The 14376-nt window shown below is 44.6% G+C and overlaps 1 protein-coding gene across 3 annotated transcripts in view; it reads right to left on the reverse strand.

Annotated features, from left to right (window-relative positions):
• The window catches only part of TBC1D4 (TBC1 domain family member 4), a 157215-nt gene extending 146123 nt beyond the window's left edge, over positions 1–11092 (reverse strand). For 2 of the 3 annotated variants that reach the window (XM_038387805.2, XM_043504599.1), the window contains exon 1: positions 9945–11070. In XM_038387805.2, coding sequence (XP_038243733.1) covers positions 9945–10415 — 471 coding nt within the window. In that variant the 5' untranslated portion in view covers positions 10416–11070. Of the gene's footprint in view, positions 1–9944 lie in introns of all 3 variants that reach the window. The other variant, XM_038387806.2, reaches the window with a different exon arrangement.
• Between the last annotated feature and the right edge of the window lie 3284 nt (positions 11093–14376).

The raw sequence follows: 14376 nt of genomic DNA on the forward strand, positions 1-14376 counted from the left end.
GATATGAAAAAGGGAAATAAGTATAAATAGCATGCACTAGAAGCTAATCTATCTGCTAGGGCCAACAGATGTGCAAGTAGGGTGGTGGGATGAGGGAGCCATAAAAGAAGTTAAGAAGTCACGCTCTGATTCTGCAGGGATGGTGGGTAATGAAATATACCCTCTTTCATACCCTTTAGTGACCACTGGGCAGTGGCATTTCAGACAGATTTTTCCCATATTTAAATTCAGGCCGTTACCTATGCCAGTATATTTTAACACTTAATAATTTTTAAACACTTTGCCCCATCTGCACAGACTGGCCAAACCTTGCTACAAAACATTATTTTAAACTGAAGGGGTCTTCTAATGTGTAAAAAAAAAAAAAAAAAAAAAAAAAAAAACCAGTGTAGATGGAGCCTCTTCCTCAGGAGGAGACCAAATAGTAGTCTACACAGAGCTAATGAACCTACACTATCTTTCTTCATATGGCTCTATTTTCTAGTCATTTATATTACCTTTAAATGCCCTCAAGGAGCATTTTATCATTCTACCAAGTCTTACCTATAAAGCTATCCCTTTTTAAATACAAGAAGTCTTCTTTTCAGTGACCCTCCTTCCCTTCCGACTGACAGTTAGATGCTAGGGGGGAATTGGAGAGGGGAAAATGACAACCGATGAAGGCAGCAGAGGGGAGCTTGCTTTAAACATTTTCCTTCCTTGTGGAAGCCGTCAGTAGACATGCCGGGTTAGATAGCAGTAGGAGCAGCTGGGATCTTATGTGAGGATTTTTAAATATTTTGTTTAACCACCTTTGGTATTTCCCCCATTTGTCTGTCAATGACAAAGATGATGAAAGCCAAGATCTTTAGCATTAGGACTCTAAAACGAGACTCCTAAATCCATAAGTAGGCATCTGCGTGATTTTCAGAAGTAATGAATTCAATACTTTTGAAAGTCAGACAGGTATGTGAATATGGATTCAGAAGCCTAACTTTATGTTCCAATATTGAAAATCTTAACCAAACCTTTTTTTAAAAAAAACATAAAATAGTTTGCCACCAGACTGTCACTTCACTCTACAACTGAGGCTCTCTCTCTCTCTAGTTAAAACACACATGCTTTTTTATTTCTGACAGGCTGCAATCAAAATGTTGTCTGGCAACAGAACAATTTTTCACTCTGCCTTAAGCCTCCAGTGTTCATGTTTTGTTTTTGAAGTAAAGGTTCTTCAACTTCTCTTCTTGCATCTTCCCCTGAACCCAGCGTACCTGAAAAAAACAAAACCCTTCCCCTGGTGCCCCTCACCCTAACTTTTCTTTCACTGACAAAATTGGGAGGCCACACCATTAGTATGACAGACCTCTTCTTTCCCCCCAATCCCAAACCCAGGTACATTCTGGGTGTGTTGACAATGAAGCTGTAAGCTGTAATTCCCAGCTCAGGTAGGCATACATCCTCTAGCTCTAGTTGAGATAGTGTGCTAAAAAATAGCAGTGAGGCCATGGCAGTCCAGGGAAGCAGCTCAGACTAGCCAGCTGAGTATGTGCCTATCATCTCACCTGTCCTATCCACTGCCTGTGCCACCACAGCCACACTGCTATTTTTTGGTGCTCTAGTTCAAGCAGAACTAGCATGTGTACATCTGCAAGAGCTGGGAATTACAACTCCCCGCTGCAGACCAAGCCTACGTGGCTTATAACAGTCTACTCAACAGGTTTCAGAGTAGCAGCTGTGTTAGTCTGTATTCGCAAAAAGAAAAGGAGTACTTGTGGCACCTTAGAGACTAACAAATTTATTTGAGCATAAGCTTTCGTGAGCTACAGCTCACTTCATCGGATGCATTGGGTGGAAAAAATAGAGGAGAGATTTATATACACACACACAGAAAACATGAAACAATGGGTTTATCATACACACTGTAAGGAGAGTGATCACTTAAGATAAGCCATCACCAGCAGCAGGGGGGGGAAAGGAGGAAAACCTTTCATGGTGACAAGCAAGGTAGGCTAATTCCAGCAGTTAACAAGAATATCAGAGGAACAGTGGGGGGTGGGGTGGGAGAGAGAAATACCATGGGGAAATAGTTTTACTTTGTGTAATGACTCATCCATTCCCAGTCTCTATTCAAGCCTAAGTTAATTGTATCCAGTTTGCAAATTAATTCCAATTCAGCAGTCTCTCCTTGGAGTCTGTTTTTGAAGCTTTTTTGTTGAAGGATAGCCACTCTTAGGTCTGTGATCGAGTGACCAGAGAGATTGAAGTGTTCTCAACTGGTTTTTGAATGTTATAATTCTTGCGTCTGATTTGTGTCCATTTATTCTTTTACGTAGAGACTGTCCAGTTTGGCCAATGTACATGGCAGAGGGGCATTGCTGGCACATGATGGCATATATCACATTGGTAGATGCGCAGGTGAACGAGCCTCTGATAGTGTGGCTGATGTGATTAGGCCCTATGATGGTATCCCCTGAATAGATATGTGGACAGAGTTGGCAACGGGCTTTGTTGAAAGGATAGGTTCCTGGGTTAGTGGTTCTGTTGTGTGGTGTGTGGTTGCTGGTAAGTATTTGCTTCAGACTGGGGGGCTGTCTGTAAGCAAGGACTGGCCTGTCTCCCAAGATCTGTGAGAGTGATGGGTCGTCCTTCAGGAGAGGTTGTAGATCCTTGATGATGCGTTGGAGAGGTTTTAGTTGGGGGCTGAAGGTGATGGCTAGTGGCGTTCTGTTGTTTTCTTTGTTGGGCCTGTCCTGTAGTAGGTGACTTCTGGGTACTCTTCTGGCTCTGTCAATCTGTTTCTTCACTTCAGCAGGTGGGTATTGTAGTTGTAGGAATGCATGATAGAGATCTTGTAGGTGTTTGTCTCTGTCTGAGGGGTTGGAGCAAATGCGGTTATATCGTAGCGCTTGGCTGTAGACAATGGATCGAGTGGTATGATCTGGATGAAAGCTAGAGGCATGTAGGTAGGAATAGCGGTCAGTAGGTTTCCGATATAGGGTGGTGTTGATGTGACCATTGCTTATTAGCACCGTCCAGGAAGTGGATCTCTTGTGTGGACTGGTCCAGGCTGAGGTTGATGGTGGGATGGAAATTGTTGAAATCATGGTGGAATTCCTCAAGAGCTTCTTTTCCACGGGTCCAGATGATGAAGATGTCATCAATGTAGCACAAGTAGAGTAGGGGCATTAAGGGACGAGAGCTGAGGAAGCGTTGTTCTAAGTCAGCCATAAAAATGTTGGCATACTGTGGGGCCATGCGGGTACCCATCGCAGTGCCGCTGATTTGAAGGTATACATTGTCACCAAATGTGAAATAGTTATGGGTCAGGACAAAGTCACAAAGTTCAGCCACCAGGTTAGCCGTGACAGTATCGGGGATACTGTTCCTGACGGCTTGTAGTCCATCAACAGTTCAACTATACATCTTACTTCAGACAGAGCCTTTCAAAACCAAGAACAACCCGTTTCTCATGTGTACAAAAATCGAGATCCAGCTTCCAAAACTGAACATTAATACTAACCTGTGCAACATTCAGTTTCACTTGATGTGAACTTGCTTTCCAGGCATTTGCTGTGATGCAAGCCATGGGACGTTTTAAGGTGATATATAAATTAAAGTGACAACATATAAAACAATTCTAAATATAAGGGTCACTTTCCAATATAATTACAGCTTCTTGTTTATTTGTATTGATAAGAAATGTCAGGGTAGAGCCCTCCTGGGGTTAAGATAAAAGCAAAGGTTTTGTCCTGACATTTAGTTTCTCAGCATGAGCCATCTTACAGAATTGTTCTAGTGCAGTGACTTTTTTCTTTTTTTAATTCTAATCAGACAACTAACGTATATCTGAAGAGGTCTACCATTTTATTTACAGCCCGTACAGCAATTACAGAGCAAGGATCTGCGTTACAACTGGGCTGCCTCAGGCTCCTGACTCTGCCAGCTTACCCACTATAGTTCTTATCTCACCCTTACTTTATAGGCAAAATGCTCCATTATTTCTGCTTTGCCTTAGGCCAGTCTAGTCCCATTAACTCACAGCAACAACAGAACATTGAAGCTACTGATAACGCTACCCTATACAGAGGGCTGTACAGTGGAAAATTTCCTTCTTCCCAGCTGATGTGGTCCTTGGGTTACATTTGAAATGCTGGAGAGGTACACACTTCGATCACTCTTTATGAGGATTTTTAAATGAAACCTAAAATGTACGGTAACATTTTTTAAAATGTCAGCTAAATACTTGTCTACAAAGGAATGTCATTATTGTGCAACAGTCTTCACTAATAACTATCAATCATAACAATCAGATTGTTTACAAATCATTTATATTTTGTACTATACAAGTTACTGGTCTTGTTCATGTTTCATGAAGAAAATGAGAATTCTACTTCATCATGTGAAACAGCGAATCAGACTCTGAACTTTTTCCTAAGGAAGAAGTATGTGACTTCAACAAATTTAAGATGATTGTCAAATACCAACAAGATTTTTATTCAGACTCCACATTTAAAACAAATATGCCTGCTTTGTATACTTCATTTATGAGCTCAGGTGGGGCTTGAAAACTTTGCTGATCAATGTGAGGCTTTCCCAGATGATGAAAAGAGGGAAGTAGGGGCTAAACCATCAATTTCTGCAGATTCTAGATTCCATTCATTTCTTTTTTTTGGAAAGCTTCTAGTTTCAGTAGTTGCAAAGAAAACATTCTAAATATAAAATAAGACACTGCTGTCATCTTAAAGACTCAGATAGACTCCATGCCTCCTAAATTATTCCCAAGTAAAAGCTGTGTGAAACTAACATCTCTGCTATTCAGTAGCCAGCACTGAAAAGAACAAGAATCCTAGTCTATTTCAGTCAGCAGTTGCTTTGGAAAGGTATAAGCAGCAGCAAGCACTGCAGCTCTTCAGAAAGAGAAGAGAAGAGCAGAGCAGCAGATTTTTTTCCTTTCCAAGCCCATCAATCAGAAGGTTCTGGGACTCTTCCCCGCTCCCATTTCCAGCAGCCCGAGAGCAAAATACTGAGACCCTGCACAGTGGCCAGGGACAGAAACCCTATAAAAATCTCAGTATTCACTGTCATCCCCACAGCTGAGAGCTTCTCAGTTAGGCTTCTTGCTACAGTACTATCCCTGATTCCAGGTAGAACCCTCCCTCCACCCCCATATTTTTCAGATCTGCCTAAGACTAGTGGGTGTTTCAAATGACACCCAGTGAAAGTTTTCAAAATCTATCTTTAAATCTTCAGCAATCATAAATAACCTTGCTAGATCTCTGCTGCAGTATAGAACTGGCCTTTATGGAACAGGTGCTTATGGCAACATATGTTAAAAAATAAAAGGAAGGAAAAACAAAGAAATTGTACAAGTGGTACTTCTGAAATGGGATTCCCTGAATGGGGGGAGGGGGAACAAACCAACAACAACAAAAAACTTAAATTAAATTTCAGGGTGCACAATAACATGTTTGTATGGAATTTCTGGACCATTGGTGCAGGTGAAAAATCTAAAAAGGCTATGTATTCAAATATACACTCTTTTGAACATTTTACTGTGAGTGAGAGCTGTTTGTTACAACATGGGGGTGTGTGCCTGCATGAGGCTGCATGGTCTAGCTTAGGGGTGGCCAACCTGAGCCTGAGAAGGAGCCAGACTTTAACAATGTACATTGCCAAAGAGCCACAGTAATACATCAGCAGCCCCTCCTGCCCACCGGCAGCCCCACCAATCAGCGCCTCCCTCTCCCTCCTGATCAGCTGTTTCATGGTGTGCAGGAGGCTGGGGAGGGGAGAGCAAAGGCATGGCAGGCTCAGGGGAAGGTACAGAAAAGGGTACAGTGGGGGCAGAGCCTGTGGCAAAGCCAGGGGTTGAGCAGTGAGCACCCCCTGGCACACTGGAAAGTTGGCACCTGTAGCTCCAGCCCCGGAGTCAGTGCCTATACAACAGGGGTTCTCAAACTGGGGGTCAGGACCCCTCAGGGGGTCATAAGGTTATTATTTGGGGGGGGTCACGAGCTGTCAACCTCCACCCCAAACCCCACTTTGCCTCCAGCATTTATAATGGTGTTAAATATATAAAAAAGTGTTTTTAATTTATAAGGTGGGGGGGGGTCGCACTCAGAGACTTGCTATATGAAAGGGGTCACCAGTACAAAAGTTTGAGAGCCACTGCTATACAAGAAGCCGTATATTAACTTCTGAAGAGCCGCATGTGGCTCTGGAGCCACAGGTTGGCCACCCTGGTATAACTAGTGGACTGAGCAACAGGCTAGGGTCACTGGATTCTGTGTTCCGTTCCCAGATCTGCCATTGTTTGGTCTCAACTACAATACTAAGCACTGCCCTCTAGAAAGTCCATAATTACCATTTTACCTTTACAGTTCATAGACCCTTGGTTTGGGGGTTGGTTTTTTTTTTTGGTTTTTGGTTTGTTTCTTTATTTTGTTTTATACTATACTCCTCTGACTCCCTTCCTCCACTCCAGAGTAACTTGACCTGCTATTCGCACTAACAGCTCAAACATTTACAGCGAAAGCAAAGTAGTCTTGAAACAGGAGCATAAAAAACTCTTTATGGTAACATACACCATAAACACCACGCAGCTCAACTACTCCAGAGAACCATACTTGCATATTCTACCATCTTTTGAGAAACTGCAAGGATATTATCAGTTGTAGAACTTGTAATTCTAGGAGGAACACTGTGCTTTTTCAAGTCAGCAAATCACAGCTCATTCTGTTTGCTCAGAGGGTTAACTGCTTAAGACCTGCACAGACTTGGCAAATAACATGTTAGCCCAATCTCTCCCACTGGCAGCCGAACTGGGGAGGGAGACAGCTTTCTGCCTGATTTCCCTCAGGGCAGACTGAAGCCATTAATGTGCTTGGAGTTCCACAAATCATAAGGCTAGCCCTGTATCTGCGCCAGTTAGTTTTATTCTTTGTCTTCAATGCCAATACTAAATAAAAATAAAACTCATTACCAGTTGGAGGTTAATTAAGTGAGAACTTTATAAAAAAAAAATCTTACTTCTAGGATATATCTTAAGATGATACATAGTCAAAAATGGGCAGGTGTTTTATAACAAAACTTGTTTCTGTTAACAACTTCCAATCAAAGTATCCATTCTAATACCCTAGCATAAGAGTGCTTTGCCTATAACAATTTTTTTTTTTAAATTCTGTGCAAACTATTATATGTTTTCTTCTGTGGAGGGCAGGGGAGACTCTATAGTGAATGATCAATAAAAAGTAGCATCCAAAATGAAAATGAAAGAAATAAGAGCCAGGCATACAAGGAGTAATATTGAATGGGTATTTTACAACCCCCTTCTGTCTCTGTAATAATAGGACCAGCATGGATCTATATAGGTGATGCACTTAATGATTCTGATTTATCATTCACTCAAGTCAAAGGGAATCTTTCTGTTGACTTTGATGTGTGCTGCATCAAGCCCTGTATGTGAATTAGTATCATGTATACACCTTCACTACTCCACATTAACTACTTCTTTAATCTTGAGCACTTAATTAGTTGAAACCCAAGTTAGTATTCTAGAACCTTGGCAGTCAGTTATTTTACACTCCTTTTTTCCCTCTCATCCCCTTGCTCCCTTCACCTCAAAAAAATCTGTTCAGTAGATCTAGATGTGCTGATTAAATGGCTTCGATAGACTCCAGTGCATATAACCAGTCATATTCTCTCCACCCCCCATATATCTGTGTAAACCTCTGGGAGAGCTGCTCATGTTGCTCAAATAAAATACTATCACCGAAAGATTGCTTTCCTGCCATTACCATATTAACATAATTATCGGCCCTACTTGTCAAGAAGAAAAGGAGTACTTGTGGCATCTTAGAGACTAACACATTTATTTGAGCATAAGCTTTCGTGAGCTACAGCTCACTTCATTGGATGCACTCAGTGGAAAATACAATGGGGAGATTTATATACACAGAGAACATGAAACAATGGGTGTTACCATACACACTGTAAGGAGAGTGATCACTTAAGATGAGCTATTACCAGCAGGAGAGCGGGGGGGGGGAGGGCCTTTTGTAGTGATAATCAAGGTAGGCTATTTCCAGTAGTTGACAAGAACATCTGAGGAAGGGAGGGGGAAGGGTGTGGGGGGGAGAAATAACTTATTCTTGTTAACTGCTGGAAATGGTCCACCTTGCTTGTCACCATGAAAGGTTTTCCTCCTTCCCTCCCCCTCCCCCGCCACTGGTGATGGCTCATCTTAAGTGATCACTCTCCTTACAGTGTGTATGATAAAACCCATTGTTTCATGTTCTCTGTGTGTGTATATAAATCTCCACACTGTATTTTCCACCCAATGCATCCAATGAAGTGAGCTGTAGCTCACAAAAGCTTATGCTCAAATAAATTTGTTAGTCTCTAAGGTGCCACAAGTACTCCGTTCCTGGGTTAGTGGTTCTGTTGTGTGGTTGCTGGTGAGTATTTGCTTCAGGGTGGGGGGCTGTCTGTAAGCAAGGACTGGCCTGTCTCCCAAGATCTGTGAGAGTGATGGGTCTTCCTTCAGGATAGGTTGTAGATCCTTGATGATGTGTTGAAAGGTTTTAGTTGGGGGCTGAAGGTGATGGCTAGTGGCATTCTGTTATTTTCTTTGTTGATTATCACTACAAAAGGTTTTCTTCCCCCCCCCCCCGCTGGTAATAGCTCATCTTAAGTGATCACTCTCCTTACAGTGTGTATGGTAACACCCATTGTTTCATGTTCTCTGTGTATATAAATCTCCCCACTGTATTTTCCACTGAATGCATCCGATGAAGTAAGCTGTAGCTCACGAAAGCTTATGCTCAAATAAATTTGTTATCCTCTAAGGTGCCACAAGTACTCCTTTTCTTTTTGCGAATACAGACTAAGAAGGCTGCTACTCTGAAACCTATTTGTTAAGGTTGTTCTTCCCCACATGATTAGCATAGCCAGGAGAAAGGAGCCCTCTGTACATTAGATGCAACAACCAAAGCGTCCTACAGAGCCTGCAAAAATACATACTTTTAGCTAGCTCTTTCAGATGGCATCAGCTCAACAATGTCCCCTCCCAGATAAAACTTCTTTTATAACACTCCCGAATGTGCCTGGCACAGTCAGGTGTCCTTACTATGCCTTGAAAGCGAAATATGGTCCTGTTGTGGTTTATGGTGGTCTGTAAAGAGCAGACGGATTACGTAGTGCTGGCTATTCTGCTGGTTTCCAATGGCTATGCCACATTAAGGACAATTTAAAATACACTAAATATTTTTACTTCTCTTCAGAAGCAATTGCTGTGGTTACCACAGTGATGTTATGTGATCATGAATGAGACCAGGTGGTCCACAAGAAAGAAAAAGTGGAGATGGTCCACTCTTTGCATGTCCACATTATGGAAAGGCTTAGAAGCCGTGAACTAGCTCCTGGGCATGCACTACGTTATGGAACAAAGTAGATACAAAGCGTTCTGCCAACCAGCCACAGCATTATGAAGCCTGCTGCTCACCTCTGTATTAATACCTCCCAGGGTGAGCTTGGTGTAAGAACCTGAACTATGATCCATACACACCCAAATGCAGAGTTAACCAGAAGCTGTTGTGAATATTCCTTCCACTTTGGGCAACGAAGCCTTTGAAAAGATCCTCTACCCACAGCCCTCTGGAAAGCCTCCCTTTTCCCAGTGCCCTCTACTGATCCCAGGGACCCTGTCCATAATACCACTGCCTAGATCTCAAAGCGCTCCACAAAGAAGTCATCTCTGTACCCTCCTTTTCTCTATTACCCTCTTTGACAGTCCAAGGGCCCATATACTAGTGGCCCCTGAAGGATCTCCATGTCTATAGTCTCTGAAGAGCAGCCTCTTTATTCCCCACCACCAGGGGGCGGGGGGAAATCTGTACATCACCTACGTTCCCACCACCCTATTGTCCCCCGAGAAGCCGCTTACTCGGGGCAGCCCCAGCACTTGCCTGGTTGGGGTCAGTGGCCCGGAAGACGTGGCAGGCCACCTGTGACTCGGGGTTGTCGGGCTGCGCCTTGATCAAGTAGGCGAAGTAGGTGAGGTCGTGGCTGTTGTGGATGAAGCGGGAGATGTGCTGCGCCTTGTGCTCGAAGATGAAGACGGCCGGGTTGGCGCTGCCCGGGCTGCCGCTGGAGGTGGCGGGGACGCAGCGGAGGTTCGGCGAGCCCAGAAGCAGCAGCACCTCCCGGGCGGGCACCGAGCTACCCAGGGGTCCGCCAGGGTCCTGCCTTTGGCTGCGCCTGCGGATCTCGGCCATCAGCCAGGGGAGCATGGGCAGCGTGGTCCGTCTGTCCAGGCAGGACCAACCCACATACCACAGCTTGAACCGCTTCTCCCCCATCGCCCGCCCCACCGGCTGAGCCTGCGGCTCCGGCTCCAAGGGGTGAGGCAGCGTCTCGTCCCGGCCCTGCTTCTCCATGCTACCTTGCCACACAGCAGCCCGGGGGGTGCAAAGTGCTGCGGAGCAGCCTCCAGCCGCTGACCCGGGCAAGGGGACAGCGGCCCCCAGGTGCCGGCAGAGGGGCCTATGTAGGCACAGCAGATCCGGGGAGCGGGGACCCCCTACCCGTGCATCCTGCTCGGCTTCCCCCGCTACACTCGCAGGGCAGGACCCCGCGGGAGCTGCTCCTGCCCCTCAGCCTTCCTACGCCTGAGCTCGCCGCTGTCACACCCCCTCCGCCCCGACTGGGCTGCAAGGTCGCCAGCGAGCGCCGCAAGCAAGCCAGCGCCGTTTCTCGCCGCTGTCTCGCCGCCACCGCCTGGCTGGTGCAGAGCCTCCGCCTCCTTCCCCAGCCATGCGGGGTCAGCCCTAGTGCGAGCGCAGGCGAAGGGAGGGGGCCGATTCTCCCTCTTCCCAGCGGCTGTGGGGGCGGAGGGAGGGAGCTGCGCTCACACTCGCAGCCCCGCCCAAGGAGGAGGAAGCTCGCCCGCCCCAGAGTCCAAACCAAAGGCGGCCTGTCCCCGCCCCCGCCCCCGCCGCCGCTGCCGCTGCTTCCGCCCGCCCCGCCAGGTGTAAGAACAGGCTCCGCTCCGGCTCCGAGCGCGCCCTTCCTGCTTCCGCGTCTGCACGTGCTCGCGCCCCGCGGGCAGCCCAGCGAGCACGTGGGAAGGGCCCTGCACGTGCCCGCCAGGGAGGAGAGGCTGCTGCCGCCTCTGACCAGCGAGGTACTGTGCCCTCAGCGCGGGCGAGACTCGGTTTCCCCCTGGAGCAGGGAGGGCTGCGTATGGAGGGAAGGGAGCAGATCCGAGAAGGTGCAGGGAAGAGAAGGGTTATAAAAATACGTACGGGCTTTAAAATCCGGATCTTTATTTCCAAGCCTGGGATCGAAAACATCCAGAGCGATAGAAAAAGTGTACTTAGATTCAATGCGGCAAGCTGAGTTGTGCGGGCGGATCCCTGAGCCCTCATGGATCAGGGCCGTGCTAACTATCGCCTTGGGCTTGAACAGTCCCCCCCCCCCGCCCCCCATTCATGTAACTAATGGTTTTGTTTGCAGTATTGCTGTAACACACGGTAAGAAAAAGATTTTGCTGCAAAAACGAACCCAGACAGTAAAGAACGGTACATAATATAGCAACGGTTGAGTGATTTTCAGGTCAGATTTTAATTTATTTATTTTTTTTTTTGCTTAAATATTTTCATTTTTGCGAGGGTTGGATTTTTAGGCTTATTTTTCTTGGTGTAATGATGCCTCTTTTGATGTCAAATTTGCCACCTACCACACCTGTTAATTTTTTTTTTTTTTTTTTTACTCGAAGACACATATGGACAATCCCTTTTCAATCCCATACAACCCATGTTCATGACATTGAAATATTTTTCTTGACTATTTCCTTTTGTACACCTTTGTGGTATCAAATAGCAATAGCTTCAAGCCCTAGTTAGTTCATAGTAATATAGCGTAATGGTTATCATCTTGACCAACACAGTTGCTTGAACCAGGAACTTCTGGAGCTGAAAGCTTAAGTATCTATGGACAAATAAGCATATAAAATGCCTATATTTAGAATAAAAAAAAAAAGGAAAGGGTTCAGAGACATGCTGAGACAGCAAAGACAGATTAGACAAATCTGTCCCAGATCAGCTCACGAACGACATCCGTCGCCCTATCGAGCCTTTAAAAACTAGCAGCTCGCACTGTAGGGTGTGCAGGTCCCAAGGCTTGAACCATACTAGGTACTGGTTGGAGATCCAAACTCGAATGCACGCCGTGAATGCACTTATAGTGCTGCAACAAAGTGCTGCAGAGTAAGATCACCGAGACAGACTAATTCGTAGCGTGGGAGCCGAAGCCCCGTAAGGGAGTCCAGGCCCCAGCTCTAGCGATAAAGAGCCAGCTCGAAGCGGTCCGAGACTCTCGGCATACATAATCCAATTAAACCACTTGCCCTAGTCACTGATATTTCAGCCTACCGGGAAACTCGCGGCTATCTGGAGACGTCCAAAGACCCTTTTCCCTGAGAGTTGATAGGTGCAATCTACAACTTGAACTGAAGACACAGTCTTTCGTGCTGGGGAATTCAACAGCTTTACATCCTGACTCAAGGACATGTAACACACACACCGAGCAGTCGATTATTATTTATTATTTGCATTACTGTAGGGGCTAGGAGCCCTAGTCAAGAACCAGTTTGTGCTAGGCACTGTACAAACAGAACAAAAAACAGCCCCTGCCACAAAAAGTTTACAGTCTATAAGACAAGAGACAACAAATGAATACAGATAGAGGGGAGTATAAGGGAATCATGAGACTATATTGAACAGCACTACAGCATCCTAACTGTTTTCAAAACACAAAAAGGAGGGGTTTGAAAGAGAAAAATTAGTTGGTTTTGCAGACGTTTATAGGGAACTCCTCCAAAGTGTGCGTGCAGTATGGGAGGAAGCATAAAGGTGCTTGTTTGAAAATGTAACAAGTGGGTGATGGAGGATGGGTATCATGGGCCAATCAGACAAGCGTTAACATCTCAATAGGGTTATAGTGGTATTTTTGTAGGAAGTATCAGATGTGGCACAAAACTGTTTCACTAACACTATTTTTTACAATACATAGTTACAAACAACCCCCCATGTTACTAGAAGACACAAAGATTAGAGAAAAATATACTCTTCCTTTTTTGAGTTTCTTTACTTTATGTAGTCAGTATTGTTTTGTTGATGGTCAGTTGCATTTTCTGTCTCCCACACCAGAATTCCACATACTACCATACTACTCTGGGCAAGCTTAGTGGGGTCCTGGTATATGACTAGGGCAGCACTTAGGCAGTAATGCAAATAATAAATAATAATGTTAATCAGGAAGAGAGAAGGCAGGGCTAATAACATATGAATCTCATTGTTAAAATATAATTCTGAAAGTGGCTGAGATTAGAAAAGGTGCCTCCTGCAAGCAGCAGCAGCAAATCATACCTCCATATTGCTGAACAAGAGCAAGAAGTCTTTTCAATTGGGAAAGCAGAAACTGCAAATTATTGTTTGCTGGTTTTCTCAACAAATTATTATTGTTTGCTGGTTTCATTTGGCTGACTTGCTTAATGTGATGTTAGATTTGGTTATTTTGATCCACACAATTTTATGTTTGGTGCTAAATTCTTTATAAACCTATACATTTACATAAACATTAGTCTTTTGAGATAATTAAGTTCTCAACCTTTAATCCAGCTACCACAAAATTTCAGTTTTCAGAACCAGTCCTCTCCTCAACTGAATTCTTTTACACATCTTTTAGCATCGAACCAGGCCCTTTCCTGGGATTCACCAATGAATGTTTAGATGGTGCAGCCAGCGATGCAATGGCGAGTGACAGGTGCCGGTTAATAAACCTATATCCTCAGGAGAAGCTCCAACGGCTTCAGGCCGAGGAGTGCTTAGGGGTGGAGTAGTGGAACCACCGGGGGAAAGAAATGTTCCCAGAAAAGCAGATGAGCCTTGTCATAGATATAAAGGGAAGGGTAGTAACATATGTATGTTTGCAGTAACATAAAATGTATGTATGCAGTAACATAAAATTCCTCCTGGCCAAGGTACAGAATCCCCTTACCTGTAAGGGGTTAATCAGTTCAATTAACTTAGTTGGCACCTGACCAGAAGGACCAATGGGAAAAGAAGATACTTTCAAATCGGGGGGAGGTTTTGTTTGTGCTCTCTTTGTTTGTTCCTTCTCAAACAGACAGAGGGTCCAGACAGGAAAAAAATCTCCTAAAAACATACCTAAAATGAGCATCTAAAATTAAAAAAATTGTAAGTAAGGCAAGGAAATGTGTTAGATTATCTTTTCTTTTAGCTTGTGAATTTTCCCTATGCTAAGAGGTAATTTCATTCCTGTTTTGTAACTGTGAAGCAGAGTCAGAGGGGAATCCTCTATGTTTTAAATCTTTTT

The sequence above is a fragment of the Dermochelys coriacea genome, chromosome 1, assembly GCF_009764565.3.
Source record: "Dermochelys coriacea isolate rDerCor1 chromosome 1, rDerCor1.pri.v4, whole genome shotgun sequence".
NCBI classification, from domain to species: Eukaryota; Metazoa; Chordata; order Testudines; family Dermochelyidae; genus Dermochelys; species Dermochelys coriacea.